The 16,479-nt window shown below is 45.4% G+C and overlaps 1 protein-coding gene across 1 annotated transcript in view; it reads right to left on the bottom strand.

Moving 5' to 3' along the window:
* Positions 1–9,164: 9,164 nt before the first annotated feature.
* The window catches only part of sde2 (SDE2 telomere maintenance homolog (S. pombe)), a 51,954-nt gene continuing 44,639 nt past the window's right edge, over positions 9,165–16,479 (bottom strand). The window contains exon 7 of the mRNA XM_060855768.1: positions 9,165–9,800. Within this exon, the coding sequence (XP_060711751.1) occupies positions 9,585–9,800 (216 nt within the window). The 3' untranslated portion in view covers positions 9,165–9,584. The remainder of the gene's footprint in view (positions 9,801–16,479) is intronic.

Genomic DNA, 16,479 nt, shown 5'->3' with positions numbered 1-16,479 from the left:
TTTTTCAGACTGGAGGTCTGTGACCAGTGGTTTTCTGCAGGGATCAGTTTTTTTTAGATTAGATTACTTACAGTGTGGAAACAGGCCCTTCGGCCCAACAAGTCCACACCGACCCGCCGAAGCGCAACCCACTCATACCCCTACATTTACCCCATTACCTAACACTACAGGCAATTTAGCCTGGCCAATTCACCTGACCCGCACATCTTTGGACTGTGGGAGGAAACCGGAGCACCCGGAGGAAACCCACGCAGACACGGGGAGAATGTGCAAACTCCACACAGTCAGTCGCCTGAGTCGGGAATTGAACCCGGGTCTCTGGCGCTGTGAGGCAGCAGTGCTAACCACTGTTTTGGGTCCACTGTTGTTTGTAATTTATATAAATGATTTGGATGAGAGTTTAGGAGGTAATAAGTTTGCAGATGGCACCAAAATTGGTGACATAGTGGATAGTGAAAAAGGTTATCCAAGATTACAAAGGGACCTTGATCAATTGGACCAAAGAGTTGAGGAGTGACAGATCAAGTTTAATTTGGATAAATGTGAGATATTACATTTTGGTAAATATAAACAAAGTCAGGACTCATACAGTTAATGGTAGGGCCCTGGGTAGTGATGTAGAACTAGGGGTTCGGGTAGGTAGCTCTATGAAAGTTGCATCACAAGTAGGCAGCATGGTCACTCTTGTCTTCATTGCTCAGCTCATTGAGTATAGAGATTGGGATATCATGTTGAGGTTGTATAGGACATTGGTGAGGCCAATTCTAGAGAACTGCATCAAGCTCTGGTTGCCCTGCTGTAAGAAGGATATTATTCAAGTGGAAAGGGTTCAGAAAGATACATGAATAGGAAAGGTTCAGAGGGATATGGACCAAATGCTGGCAAATGGAATTAGGTCAGACTGGAGTGTCTGGTTGACATGGATGAGTTGGACTGAAGGGTCTGTTTCCGTGCTGTCTGACTCTATGACAAAGCAGCTGGCTAATAGATGGTCCGAGTTTTAGGTCATAGAGATGTACAGCATGGAAACAGACCCTTCAGTCCAACCCGTCCATGCTGACCAGATCTAGTCCCACCTGCCAGCACCTGGCCCATACCCCTCCAAACCCTTCCTATTCATATACCCATCCAAATGCTGCTTAAATGTTGTAATTGTACCAGCCTCCACCACTTTCTCTGGCAGCTCATTCCATACACATACCACCCTCTGTGTGAAAATGTTGCCCCTTAGGTCTTTTTTATATCTTTCCCCTCTCACCCTAAACCTATGCCCTCTAGTTCTGGACTCCCTGACCCCAGGGAAAAGACTTTTGTCTATTTACCCTATCCATGCCCCTCATAAATTTGTAATCCTCTATAAGGTCACCCCTCAGCCTCCGACGCTCCAGGGAAAACAGCCCCAGCCTGTTCAGCCTCTCCCTGTAGCTCAAACCCTCCAACCCTGGCAATATCCTTGTAAATCTTTGTTTCTGATGAAGAGCTTAAGTTCGAAACATTGACTCTCCTGCTCCTCGGATGCTGCCTGACCAGCTGTGCTTTTCCACTGTCATACTTTTTGACAGCTGGCTTTTGGAAATGTACAGCATGGAAACAGACCCTTCAGTGCATGTTAACCAAGTTTCCCAAAGCTAAACTAGCTACTCTCAATGACAGAATATAAAAGCACAGCGTTCGTTTATGTGTGACCCAGTCTAGTGTCTCCCAGCTCTACCTCACTCACCCCCCTCTTGACTCCTCCGTTGTTTCTAAACCATCAGATTGGTGGCAGAATATCTGATACTTAATAAGCAGCAAGTTCTCCATATCAAATTTTGGGAAGACCAAAGTAATTGCTTTTAGTCCCTGTTCCAAATGTCATTCCCAAGCCTCTCTCCGTGATTATAGTGAGACCAAACCAGACCGATCCTAGTGTTGGTGTCACATTTGTTTTGTCCTTGAGGTGGGCTGTGTTATCAATATTCATTCTTGGGTGGGACTAGATTAGGTTGGGATATCTGGTCGGCATGGACGGGTTGGACCGAAGGGTCTGTTTCTATGCTGTACATCTCTATGACTCTATGATAATCAACCCCCCTCTGGCTTTAAGGTGTTCAATATCCCCACCAACCTCCCAGGCAAAGAGTTACAATGGGACGGCACAGTGGCTCAGTAGTTAGCACTGCTGCCCTACAGCACCAATGAGCTGAGCAATGAAGACAAGAGTGCTAACCGTGCTGCCTACTTGTGATGCAACTTTCATACAGCTACCCACCCGAACCCCTAGTTCGACATCACTACCCAGGGCCCTACCTTGCTGCTGGCAAGGTCAAACTTTATCCATCTCAACCGCATCAGCTGCTGTAACCTCATGCTTTGTTGGAGTTAGACACATCTATTCTTGTGCACTGCTGACTCATCTCGCTGTTTCTGCCCTGCATCAAGTGAGGTTGGCCAAAGCTCTTCTGCCCATCTCTAGACCCCCACCAAGTTCTACTGGGGTCCAAACCTGTGCAGGGTGTTACAGCTATGGTCTGGCTATTGCCCTGTATAGTTTCTGCAAGATCTCCTCTGTTTTTGTATTCCACTTCCTTTGGGATAAAAGCCAGTATTCCGTTTTCCTTTGTTGCTACCCGCTGAACTTGTATGCTAGCTTTTCGTGATTTATATAGCAGCAGTCCGAAGTCCCCGTCCATTTTCTACAATCCGCAGCTTGACTTGCTCATTCAATAAATCATAGAATCATACAGGAAACCATTCAGCCCATTTATACTGCCAAAACCACACTATTACCAACACTCCTACTATTCTGCACTAAGCCTTGAATATTACAGCACTTCAACTACTTTGGTATATCTACCCTTTTTGACAGAAACATAGAAAATAACAGGAGTTGGCTATTTGGCCCTTTGAGGTTGCTCTATCATTCAATATGATCATATGTGATCATTCAACTCTGTTCCTGCTTTTTTTCCCCCATACTCTTCCATTCCTTTAGCCCAGAAAACAATATTTTCTTCCTTTAAGTCTTAAAAGCTACCACCTTGACATGGTTTTTGACCATTAATCATAGAGTCATAGAGATGGAAAGCATGGAAACAGACCCTTCAGTCCAACCCGTCCATGCTGACCAGATATCCTTATGTGAAGAGTCAAATTGTGCTTTATGTTGAATGTTTTATTCTGCTCAAGATGAATTAGAGATATAAATTGTTTAACCACCTCATTTAGACCGCCCTTTAATTCCTTCACACAAGGAAATACAAGTTCAGTCTCTGCAGTGAATGCATTTCTTTGAGCACTCAGTGACCCACTGACTTGCTAAAATTCAGTGGCATATTTGGATTGTTTTTGTAATGCTCCTTCATTGTGTGCACTGCAGGATCCCATTATTGGCTTGTTTGCATTGCAGTCAGTCACTGTTTCAGACACCAGCATGTGGGGCTCACGGGGTACTGAAAAGTCAGCTTTGAACAGTGGGAGGCTCCTGAGATTAAAGCAAGCTCCTGTGCTTTCTGGATTCGCCTGTCTGCTTAGAAAACGGATTAAGAATCCAACTTTGTCACAGCAGCTTATCCTGCATTAGACCGCAGTGTTCTGGTCATGGGGACCTGGCACAGCCAGACTCTGAAAGCTGGGCAATATGCAACTGAAAGCGACCAACTTAGTTGTGTAGATCTGCGACTTTGCCACACAGGGAGCTGCTCCAGCTCTTTGAGATGTGCACATGGGTGTTTCGGTACTCTTTAATAACTTGCAGCATTTCTTACTGAAACAGTATGGCAAAGTGCAGATTGTCTGTGGGTTTTTTGGTTGTTGGGTGCCATAAACAGAGGCTTTCAGTTGTATCATTCCTGACCTCAGGGTGTCACAACATTACAGTCAGTTGGGTACCTGTGAAGTATTGTCAGTGTTACAAAGTGAGAAACAGCATAAACAATTTCCTCACAATTTTCCAGTGCAATACTTGTAGTTTGATTTAACGAACATATAAAACAGAGAGGAGTGTCCCAAGAGTAATGCCTTTTTATAACTTACGTTTTCTCAGGAATGCAGAGGCTGCTGGCTGGTCCAGCATTTATTCCCCATCCCTAATTGCCATCGAGAAGGCATTGGTGAACAGTCACCTTGAACTGCTGCAGTCCGTTTGATGTAGGGGTGCACACAATGCTGCGAGAGAGGGTGTTCCAGAATTTTGACCCAGCGACGTGGAAGGAGTGTCAACATATTTCCAAGTCAGAATGGTGAATGGCTTGGAAGGGGAACTTGCAGATGCTGGTGTTCCCACATAGCTGCTGCCTTTGTCCTTTGACATGGAAGGGGTTATGTGTTTGGAAGGTTTTCGGTGAATTTCTGCAGTGCATCTTGTAGATAGCACACACTGCTGCTACCAAATGTTGGTGGTGGAGGGAGTGGATGCTTGTTGTGATGCCAGTTAAGTGGGCCACTTTGTCTACAGGTAGATTGGGCAGTGAAGGAGGCTTTTGACACACCGGCCTTCATCAGGAAGGTAAGCATACAAAACGCCACCTTCACCACCCTGTCTGCCTATGATTCCACTTTCAAGGAACAATGAACCCTCACCCCAAGGTCTCTTAGTTCAGCAACACTCCCCAGGGATGTAACATTGTATAGAAGTCCTTCTCTGATTGGCTGGATCAAAACGCAGCACCTCACATTTATCTAAATTAAACTCCATCTGCCACTCCATTGGCCCATCTGATCAAGATCCCATTGTAATCGGAGGTACCTTCCTTGCTGTCCACTACACCTCCAATTTTGGTGTCGTCTGAAAACTTAATAACTATATTTATATAAATGATTTGGAGGTAATGTAAAGTAGTGGACCCAGCACTGTTATAGAGTCCTACAGCACAGAGATTTGCCCTTTGGCCCAAACTGGTCCATGCTGACCAAAATGTCTGTCCACACTAACCCCATTTCCCCACACTTGCCCTTCTAAACCTTTCCTATCCATGTAGTTGTTAATGTATTTGCCTCAACTCCTTCTGCTGGCAACTCATTCCATATGCGTAACACCTTCTGTGTAAAAATGTTGCACCTGAGGTTCCCTTTTATTCTTTCCCCTCTAACATTAACCTGATGCCCTCTAGTCCTCGATTCCCCAACCTTGGGAAAAAGACAGAATGCATTCACCCTATCCATGCATCACATGATCTTACACATCTCTATAAAGACCCCCTCAACCTCTTATGTTCTAAAGATAAAAAGCCCTAGCTTGTGCAACCTCTCCCTATAACTCAAACAATGGAGTCTTGGCAACATGCTTGTAAATTTCTTCTGCACTCTTTCCAGTTTAATAACATTGTTCCTGTAGCAAGGTGACCAAAACTGAACACAATGCTGCAAGTGCGGCCTCACCAACATCCTGTATAACTGCAACATAACACCCCAACTTCTATATTCAATGCCCTGACTGATGAAGGCCAGTGTGCCAAAAGCCTTCTTCACTGCCCAGTCTCCCTGTGACTCCACTTTCAGAGAACTGTGAACCTGAACTCTAAGAATCCTATGTTCCACTGCACTCCCTAAGACCCTACCATTCACTATGAAACTCCTATCTTGACTTGAATGTCCAAAATGCAAAACCTCACACTTACCTACATTAAACCCCATGTACCATTTCTCAGCCCACTTCCCCAGCTGACCAAGGTCTTGCTGCAATTTCTGATAACCCATCCTCACTGACCATGATACCGTCTATTTTAGTGTCAGCAGCAAACCTACTAATCATGCCTTGTACATGCTCATCCAAATCAGACAATGAAGGTGATTGTCACTGCTGTTAATGCAGGCAGACTTTGCAGTTAGTTTCCACAGAGCAAGGATTCACACATCCAAACTCGACCTTTGAAATGTTGATCGAGGAATAAGTGCTTTTTAGCAGGACACTGGGGATGATTTCATTGCTGTTCTTCGACATTGCACGAGAGGTCATCTTATTGAAACACAGATTCTTAACGGGCTTGACAGGTAAATGCAAAGAGGATACTCTTCCCCCCCCACCCCCCACCAATGGAGAATCAAGAATCAGAGGGTACAGTCTCTAAATATAGGCGATCAATTTAAGATTGAGATGAGAAAAATTTCCTCTTAAGGTTGGGTGTTTTTGGAACTCGTGGTTATGGAGTTGGCGGTCGGGGGGTGTGGCGAAGAGGTAGACACATTCTTGATCAGTAGTGGAATCAAGGGCATTGGGGAAACTATAGGAAAGTGGTCACCAGGAATATTGGATTCCATGATCCTATTGAATGGTGGAGCAGGCTCAAGACCTACTGCTGTAGTGACAAGAGCAGTCAAGGTTGCAGAATTCTGCAGGGAGGTAACTCACCTCCCAACTCTCCAAAACCTGTCAACCATCTACATGGTACAAGTCAGGAGTGTGATAGAATATTCCCCATTTGCCTGGATGGCTGCAGCTCCAACACAAGCACCTTCAGACCATCCAGGACAAAGCAGCCCTTCCCATAGCAAGGTGACCAAAACTGAACACAATGCTGCAAGTGCGGCCTCACCAGCATGCTGCATAACTGCAACGTAACACCCCAACTTCTATACTCACTGCCCTGACTGATGAAGGCCAGAGTGCCAAAAGCCTTGTTCACTGCCCATGATTGGCAACATGTCTATACGCATTCCTGCCCTCCACCACTGACGCTCAGTTGCAGCAGTACATACCATCTACAAGATGCACTGCAGAAATTTCGCAAGAATCCTTAGATGATTGAATTCTCAAACTTCATTTCACAGTAAAGTAGTTTTGGCATTATTATTACCTCACCAACCAGCTTCCTTCACTGGAGTGTGGGAAATGCAGCAACCAATTTAGAGATCAAGAATGCAAGTTAGCTTAGAGGAGCTCATCCTGTATTCCTACAATTGGGTATGCCTTGTCTCTCACACAACTCAAGCAGCTGCACAGGGATTCCTTGTCCTGAATTAAAAAAAAGAGCGAAGGTTTAAATTTAAATGCATTTCAGCTTTGAAGATTATTTTAGAGATGGGTTTGGGGAGAACAGTGCAAGGCAACTGGCTTTCAGCTGCTACTGCCCATTAAGTAAAACAAAAATCACAGCAATACCAGGTTTATTTGTAAGTACTAGCTTTCAGAGCACCGCTTCATCAGGTAACTAAGGAGTAGCACTCTGAAAGCTAGTACTTACAAATAAACCTGTTGGACTATAACCTGATGTTCAGACTTTTTAAACTTTGCCCACTCCAGGCCTACACTGGCACCTCCACATCATGACTGCCCATTAATGCAGCTTTATGGCAGATGCAGTTTTGAGAGACAAGGATGATATCACTTAGCAAAATGGGTTCGCAGCCAGCAGTGTTTCAGGAACAAAAACAAATTGAGAGAAAAGCTCAAACAGGTCTGACAGCATCTGTGGAGAGAAAGTCAGAGTTAAGTTTCAGGTCAAGTGAACGCACGGTGACTCAGTGGTTAGCACTGCTGCCTCACATTTGATTCCAGCGTCAGGCAACTAACTGTGTGGAGTTGGCACGTTCTCCCAGTATCTGTTTGGGTTTCCTCTGGGAGCTCCTGTTTCCTCCCACAATCCAAAAGATGATTTGGAGATGCCGGTGTTGGACTGTGGTGTACAAAGTCACCTGATGAAGGAGCGTCGCTCCGAAAGTTAGTATGCTTCCAATTAAACCTGTTGGACTATAACCTGGTGTTGTGTGATTTTTAACTTAATCCAAAAGATGTGCAAGTTAGGTAAACTGGCTGTGCTAAATTGCCCATAGTGTTATATGCATTAGTCAGGGGTAAATGTAGGGTAAGGGAATGGGTCTGGGTGGGTACACTTTGGAGGGTCAGTGTGGACTTATTCCCATAGTGTAAGGAACCTAATCTAAATTTCCTCAGAACTGGAGAACTCTCTCCACAAATGCTGCCAGACCTGCCGAGCTCTTCCAGCAATTTGTCTTTGTTTCTGATTTACAGCATCTAGAGTTCTTTTGGTTTTTAACCAGTATTTCAGGAACTGACACCAGCTTCCAGGGATATACTCCTGCGCTCAGGAGCCTGGAGAGTAAACAGTTTACTATAGCTCAGTATCTGCAAGCACAGAGACTGGTCTCTTGAAGCACTGATGGCTTAAGCATCAAAGTGTTTCTTAAGGAGGTGCAAAATGCCAATCAACACTATTCTTAATCACATCTCAGGCTCCACGACCAGCCCCCAAACACCCCAGAATCGAATACAAACTATCTGCAGTCATTTTAAATAGAGTTTAACCAACTTCATGATTCTATGATTCATTTAGCTTTGTTAACTTTGTTTTAGATTCACTGCTATGAATGTTAATCTTCCAATTTATGCAAATATCCTTTTCAATGTTAAATATCTTCCCAAATTACAATACCATTTGCTCTATTATTTTTTTGGATGAGTGGGATAGCAGAGTGAGAAAGGGTGAGCAGCCAGATTTATGACCTACTTGCACACCCGAACCAAGCCACGGGCCCAGGTCCTGCAGGCTTTAGTTTGTTTGAAATGAGCTGAGGACAGTCCTCCCGCACAGGGAGAGATTGGCTCAGATGTATGTATGAACAACATTCCACTCCCTAACTGCCACCCCCAACTCCTGCACTCTTCTGATGAGGCAGATCCAGAGCACAGAGGAATTAAGTAGCTGGGTTCCTAGGGCCCACGAGATTAGATTACTTACTTACAGATTACTTACAGTGGAAACAGGCCATTCGGCCCAACAAATCCACACCGACCCACCGAAGCGCAACCCTCCCAGACCCATTGCCCTACATTTACCCCTTCACCTAACACTACGAGCAATTTAGCGTGGTCAATTCACCTGAGCTGCACTTGTTAGGACTGTGGGAGGAAACCCAAGCAAACACGGGGAGAATGTGCAAACTCCACACAGTCGATCAACTGAGGCGGGAATTGAGCCCGGATCTCTAGCGTTGTGAGGCAGCAGTGCTAACTGCTGTGCCACCGTGCCGCCCTAAGCAATACAATGACTGGAGAACCAATGTTTGTGGAATTGTAACTCACTGACACCCATGGGACCACATTCCACTAGGAATCAATAACGGCTGGTACCAGGAGACTACACCTCACTCTCCATAGTGCAATCCTCACTAGGAAACAACAGAGCAGTAGTGAGGAGTAAGAAAGAAAATAAAGAACAACGAAAAAGTTTATTTTCGCATTTTTTTATAATAGAAATTTAAGAAACATGACATACAAGTCTTAACCCACAGCTTTCACTTGAGTTGAGCCCAACGCGCCATGGTCAGTGGGCTGAGAGCATTAAGTTACAGGATTCAGAGACACTAATGATGTGCGTGGCCTGTCTACAACATAGGGTGATGCATAGGTTAGGGGTTTTAGAAACCGTGCACTAACTGTCCAGTGCACTGAGCTTGCAAAACCACTCGCTACATTGGCAGCAACCCAATTCTCAACAAGAGCTTTATTCAGAAGTCCAGAATACTCCAAATTCCCAATGATGTCAAGACATGAAGTTCAATTTTTCTTCCTTTCTTTAATGGTCGTTTATTCAGAACAGCTATGAAAATATGAAAACAGTTTTATAAAATAGAACAACTTGTCTCGCTCATTTCTTTTTCCCTTTAGCTGGCTTGGCAAACAGCGTTGGGTCAATCTGTTCCTTAGACAATCCCTTCACGGAGTAAAGTCTCGCTGCACGCTCCTGCAAGGTGCCCCCACATTTTAATCCAAGTGCCATCAATTCACTCTTGAGTCTGTCCAGTCCCAAACCCTGGAGTTCTTCTGCAGAGTTAAAAGCTGCCCAATCCTTCAACGCAGGCTCCTGGGGTGGAGAAGAGAAAAACAAAGTGTTATTCAGTTACTAAAACATACCAGCGCACTGATGGTGCAATAAATATTCCTGGACATAGGGGATTCTTTTTTGAATCCCCCTGACAGATAAAAGCCAGTCATTTTGTTTTAAAATTTCACCGGAAAGACAGCACCTTTGGCAACATAGTGCACCCTTGTAACTGCACAAGCTTCTCAGTGTTGTTTTTTAAGCTTGGAATTTGACAGAGGATGGTGGTGGAGGGTTGTTTTTCAGACTGGAGGCCTGTGACCAGTGGAGTGCCACAAGGATTGGTGCTGGGTCCTCTACTTTTCATCATTTATATAATGATCGGGATGTGAACACAAGAGGCATAGTTGGTAAGTTGCAAATGACACCAAAATTGGAGGTGTAGTGGACAGCGAAGAGAGTTACCTCAGATTACATCAGGATCTTGACCAGATGGGCTGAGAAGTGGCAGATGGAGTTTAATTTAGATCATTGAGAGGTGCTGCATTTTGGGAAAGCAAATCTTAGCAGGACTTATACACTTAATGGTAAGGTCCGAGGGAGTGTTGCTGAACAAAGAGACCTTGGAGTGCAGGTTCATAGCTCCTTGAAAGTGGAGTCGCAGGTAGATAGGATAGTGAAGGTGGTGTTTGGTATGCTTTCCTTTATTGGTCAGAGTACTGAGTATAGGAGTTGGGAGGTCATGTTGTGGCTGTACAGGACATTGGTTAGGCCACTGTTGGAATATTGCACGCAATTCTGGTCTCCTTCCTATCGGAAAGATTTGTGAAACTTGAAAGGGTTCAGAAAGGATATACAAGGATGTTGCCAGGGTTGGAGGATTTAAACTATGTGGACAGGCTGAACAGGCTGGGGCTGTTTTCTCTGGAACGTCGGAGGCTGAGGGGTGACCTTATAGAGATTTACAAAATTATGAGGGGCACGGATAGGATAAATAGCCAAAGTCTTTTGCCTGGGATCGGGGAGTCCAGAACTAGAGGGCATAGGTTTAGGGTGAGAGGGGAAAGATATAAAAGAGACCTAAGGGGCAACTTTTTCACGCAGAGGGAGGTACGTGTATGGAATGAGCTGCCAGAGGATGTGGTGGAGGCTTTGGTTGCAACATTTAAGAGGCATTTGGATGGGTATATGAATAGGAAGGGTTTGGAGGGATATGGGCCGGGTGCTGGCAGGTGGGACTAGATTTGGTTGGGATATCTGGTCGGCATGGACGGGTTGGACTGAAGGGTCTGTTTCCATGCTGTACATCTCTATGACTCAAACCCCTATAAGTCTAAAGGTGTGAGAGCTACCCATCCACTGAACCTCAGTTGACACTTTGGCAGTGAACTGTATCAGACATCAGACCAGCTGAAAAACAGAAAGATCAACCCAATGGTCAGGAAGCTTTTTAAAAGGAAGATTCCTGCTCCCAATCTTACCTGAAAGCTCATACAATTAATGCAAAAGTTGACACATTAGAATTCCTACAGTGTGGAAACAGACCCTTTGACCCAACAGGTCCACACCAATCCCCTGAAGAGTATTCCACCCAAACCCATTACCGTACGTTTCCCCCGACTACTACACCTAACCTGCACATCCTTGGACTGTGGGAGGAAACTGGAGCACCCGGAGGAAACCCACGCAGACACGGGGAGAACGTGCAAACTCCACACAGACAGTCGCCAGAGGTTGGAACTGAACCCGGGTCCCTGGCACTGTGAGGAGCAGTGCTAACCACTGAGCCAACACAATTGTTGTGTACTCAGTCACATAGCAGTAGTGAGCCAACAGGAAGCAACACATAGGGAGGGTGTACCTGACTCCTGACTGGCTGGCTTGCAAGGTCAAAATTACAGAACGGTTGCTTTTGGACCTCAGAGTCAAAGCATAAGCCCTTATGCCTGATTCTCCAGCTTCTAGATGCTGCCTGACCAGCTGTGCTTTTCCAGCACCATACACTTTGACTCCAATCTCCAGCCCTCACTTTTTTCTTGCAAACATCAGAAGCCAGGCCACTCTCCACTGGCCTCCTGCAGCGTGCACCACCATCTAGTGGGGAAGTCGAGAATAAACTTCCCTTCAGCTCTGAAGAAGAGTTACCTCCACTCGAAATGTTGGCTTGTGTGCACTCTCTCTCTTTCCATGGATGCTCTATGAACCTCTGATCTTCAGCATTGGTTTTCAGTCGAGAATAAACCTGCCAAACTTCCCCCAACACTAAAGCTCTCTCCTTTCAAATCCTATCCTGATGACATCCTCTGTTGCTTTTCCAATTGCAAAGAGCTCTACTTGTGTGCGGCCTATCAGAGATGTTCAGAGAAAAGTTAGCATTTGTGTTTCAACCTAAAATAAGCTCTTCCAGTCACTTATTTTCCTAAATAATGACCTACTTAAAAAGAAACTTGTATAAAGCTGATAACAAGAAAGCACTAGAAAATCTTGTGGTTGACGTTACAAGCCCAACTAGCAGTGCGATAGATGTGATTGTGTGATGCCTTCCACAGGGGAATAATCTAGCAACCACTGTCTGGAATCATATATGAAGAATGACCACTTTAGGAGGGCTATAAGGAGGGCCTGCAGTCCAAGAAAAGACAAGTTCAGAACAGCAAATGGATTACAAAATATACACTGGAAAATCAACATTTCAGGCAAAAGCCCTTCATCAGGGAACATTCCTGATGAAGGGCTTTTGTCTAAAACATCTATTTTCTTGCTCCTCAGATGCTGCCTGACCTCCTGTGCTTTTCCTCAACACAACCATGTGTGAAAGAGTTGTCCCTTAGGTCTCTTTTATATCTTTCCTCTCTCACCCTAAATCTATGCCCTCTAGTTCTGGACTCCCCCACCCCAAGGAAGAGACTTTGTCTATTTATCCTATCCATGTCTTCATGATTTTATAAATCTTTAAGATCACCCCTCAGCCTCTGATGCTCCAGGGAAAACAGCCCCAGCCTATTCAACCTCTCCCTACAGCTCAAATACTCCAACCCTGGCACATCTTGTGGACGGCACGGTGGCACAGTGGTTAACACTGTTGCCTCTCAGCGCCTGAGACCCGGGTTCAATTCCCGATTCAGGCGACTGACTGTGTGGAGTTTGCACGTTCTCCGTGTCTGTGTGGGTTTCCTCCGGGTGCTCCGGTTTCCTCCCACAGTCCAAAGATGTGCGGGTCAGGGTGAATTGGCCATGCTAAATTGCCCGTAGTGTTAGGTAAGGGGTAATTGTAGGGATATGGGTGGGTTGCGCTTCGGCGGGTCGGTGTGGACTTGTTGGGCCGAAGTGCCTGTTTCCACACTGTAAGTAATCTAATCTAATCTTTGTAAACCTTTTCTGAACCCTTTCAAGTTTCACAACATCTTTCTAATAGGAGACTGTTGCAATATTCCAACAGTGGCCTAACCAATATCCTGTATAGCCACAACATGACCTCCCAACTCCTGTACTCAATACTCTGACCAATAAAGGAAAGCATTCCAAAACGCCTTCTTCACTATCCTATCTACCTGTGACTCCACTTTCAAGGAGCTATGAACCTGCGCTCCAAGGTCTCTTTGTTCAGCAACACTCCCTGGGACCTTACCATTAAGTGTATAAGTCCTGCTAAGATGTGCTTTCCCAAAATGCAGGTCCTCGCATTTATCTATTGCTTAATTCTGTTTCTCACTAGCTGCTTATGCTGTTTGGTATGCAGACTGTCTTGTTTGATAGCTTCACCAGATTGACTCCTGATTCTTTAGGTATGCTTGGTGTTTCTCTTGGCATAATCTCCAGCACTCTTCATTTAATCAGACTGATCCCATGATTTGATGGTAACAGCAGAGTAGGGGATGTGCCAGGCCATGAGGGTGCAGATTGAGAGCACAATTGGATTGCTGATGGCCCACAGCACCTTATGGGGGCCAATCTTTGGTTGTTAGATCCCTACAAAGTCAGTCCCATTTCACACAATGATAGTGCCAAGCAATGCAATAGAGGGGATTCTCAATTTCAAGGTTTGACGCTGACATTTAGGGTGGCACGGTGGCTCAGTGGTTAGCACTGCTGCCTCATAGTGCCAGGGACCTAGGTTCAATTCCAGCCTCAGGCGACAGTCTGTGGAGTTTGCACATTCTCCCTGTGTCTGTGTGGGTTTCCTCCCACAATTCAAAAGGTGTGCAGGGCAGGTGAATTGGCCATTCGATATTGCCAAGTCAGGGGTAAATATAGGGTAGGGCAAGGTGTCTGGGTGGGTTGCTCTTCAGAGGGTCGGTGTGGATTTGCTGGGCCGAAAGGCCTGTTTCCACACTATAGGGAATCTAATCTAATCTAAAAGAAAACAAAGACTGCACGATGGTCATTCTTACCAATACTATCATAGAATCAGGCCATTCAGCCCACACTAACCCTCTGAACAGCATCCCAGCCAGACCCACCTCCACTACCCTATCTCTGCATTTCCCATGGTTAATCCACTTAGCCTGCACATCCCTGGACACTATGGGCACTTTAGCATGGCCAACCCAGCTAGCCTAATAGTTGACAGATGCACCTGCAGCTGGCAAACTGCTGAGGATAAGGTCAAGTATGTTCTTCCTTCATCATCTGGCATAGATCCAGTCTAGCAGCAGCATCCTTTCGGACTTGGCCCATTTGCTCAGTACTGGTGCTATCATGCTCCCTCAGTGCTGTTCAACATGGAGGTTTCCTTGCCCATGTTTGACCATGTCCAGGACTCCCAGGGAACTCCCTCCATAGTGTATATTACTGTGCCACCGTTTCTACTGGCTCTGTCCTGATGATAGCAGTTGATACAACTGAATGGTTTGCCAGGTCATTTCAGAGGGCAGCTATGAGTCAGTTACATTGCTGTGGGTCCTGAATCGCACATAGCCCAAACAAGACCGTTTCCTTCCCTAAAAGGACATTAATGAACAATTAACAATGGCTCCATGTCATAATTAGACTTTTACTTTCAGATTTACACTGAATTTGAACTCAAATTTCACCATCTGTCTGTCTGTCTCTGGATTACTCTTCCAATAATAATACTGCGAGACCATAGACACAGAGTCATAGAGACGTATAGCACAGAGACAGACCCTTCGGTCCAACTCATCCACGCCGACCAGATATCCCAACCCAATCTAGTCCCACCTGCCAGCACCCGGCCCATCTCCCTCTAAGCCCTTCCTATTCATATACCCATCCAGATGCCCCTTAAATGTTGCAACTGTACCAGCCTCCACCACTTCCTCTGGCAGCTCTTCCAAGAAAGTTTATAAATATTCGCATTTTTTTTTAAACAACATCTTCCTCCTATGAAGTATAAATCAACACCATTTTCAGACAGCTGACTGATGGATACACTGGTTGACATTGGGCATTAAGGTACAATCTGAGACTGGGGCTTTGGACTGTCAGGGTGGGACCTTAAATGGCTGTCTGCAATGTTCATTGTGAATGTTACCACTGGGTGGTGCAGTGACAGCACGTGCTCCAACAGAGCTTAGCAAGGGAACAGCAGCAGTCTGGAACAAACACGGTGCTGCCCATATAACCATAACAAATATTAACAGATATAGGCCATATATATCCCACAAACCTGTTCCAACATTCAACAGAATCACGGCTGATTTGGCATTCCTCATGTTCACTTTTCTCTTCTTTTCCCTATAACACACTCCTCTCCAACTCATCACGAATCTGTCTCAGTCTTAAATATACACAAGGACTCTGTCCCCCACAGCCCTCCGTGGCAAGGAATTGGAAAGACAATCAATTCAAGAATTTTAAGCCCTTACGACATAAGAACAGAATTAGGCCATTCAGCCCATCAGGTCTGCTCTACCATTCGATCATGGCCGTTATGTTTCTTGAGCTGAAAATGTGTTGCTGGAAAAGCGCAGCAGGTCAGGCAGCATCCAAGGAGCAGGAGAATCGACGTTTCGGGCATGAGCCCTTCTTCAGGAATCATGCCAGAAACGTCGATTCTCCTGTCCCTTGGATGCTGCCTGACCTGCTGTGCTTTTCCAGCAACACATTTTCAGCTCTGATCTCCAGCATCTGCAGTCCTCACTTTCTCCTGTTATGTTTCGTGACCCTATTCTCCTGCCTCTTCCCTGTAACCCTTGATCACCTTATCAATCAAGAGTCTATCTTGATCTTAATGATTTGGCCTCTACAGCCCTCTGCGACAATGAAGATCACCGCCCTCTGGCTGAAGAAATTCCAAGGCTGTGCCCTCAGATCCTAGTCTCTACTAACAAAGACATCATCTCCGTGTTCACTCTACCCAGGCCTCTCAGTATCCTGCAAGTTTCAATTACCCCCACTCCATTCCTTCTAAAACCGACAAATACAGACTCAGTTCTCAATCGCACCTCATATGACAAGCCCCTCATCCCCAGGATCATGCTTGTAAATCTTTTCTGAACCCTTTCAAGTTTCACAACATCCTTCCGATAGGAAAGAGACCAGAATTGCACGCACTATTCCAACAGTGGCTTAACCAATGTCATGTACAATTGCAACATGACCTCCCAACTCCTGTACTCAATACTCTGACCAATAAAGGAAAGCATACCAAACGCCTCCTTCACTATCCTATCTACCTGCGACTCTACTTTCAAGGAGCGATGAACCTGCACTCCAATGTTCTATGTCTCTATGTTCAGCAACACTCCCTGGGACCTTA

The sequence above is a fragment of the Hemiscyllium ocellatum genome, chromosome 3 (genome assembly GCF_020745735.1).
Source record: "Hemiscyllium ocellatum isolate sHemOce1 chromosome 3, sHemOce1.pat.X.cur, whole genome shotgun sequence".
Lineage (NCBI taxonomy): Eukaryota > Metazoa > Chordata > Chondrichthyes > Orectolobiformes > Hemiscylliidae > Hemiscyllium > Hemiscyllium ocellatum.
Note: the sequence above shows the minus strand (reverse complement) of the source record. Positions and strands in the feature narration are given on the sequence as shown.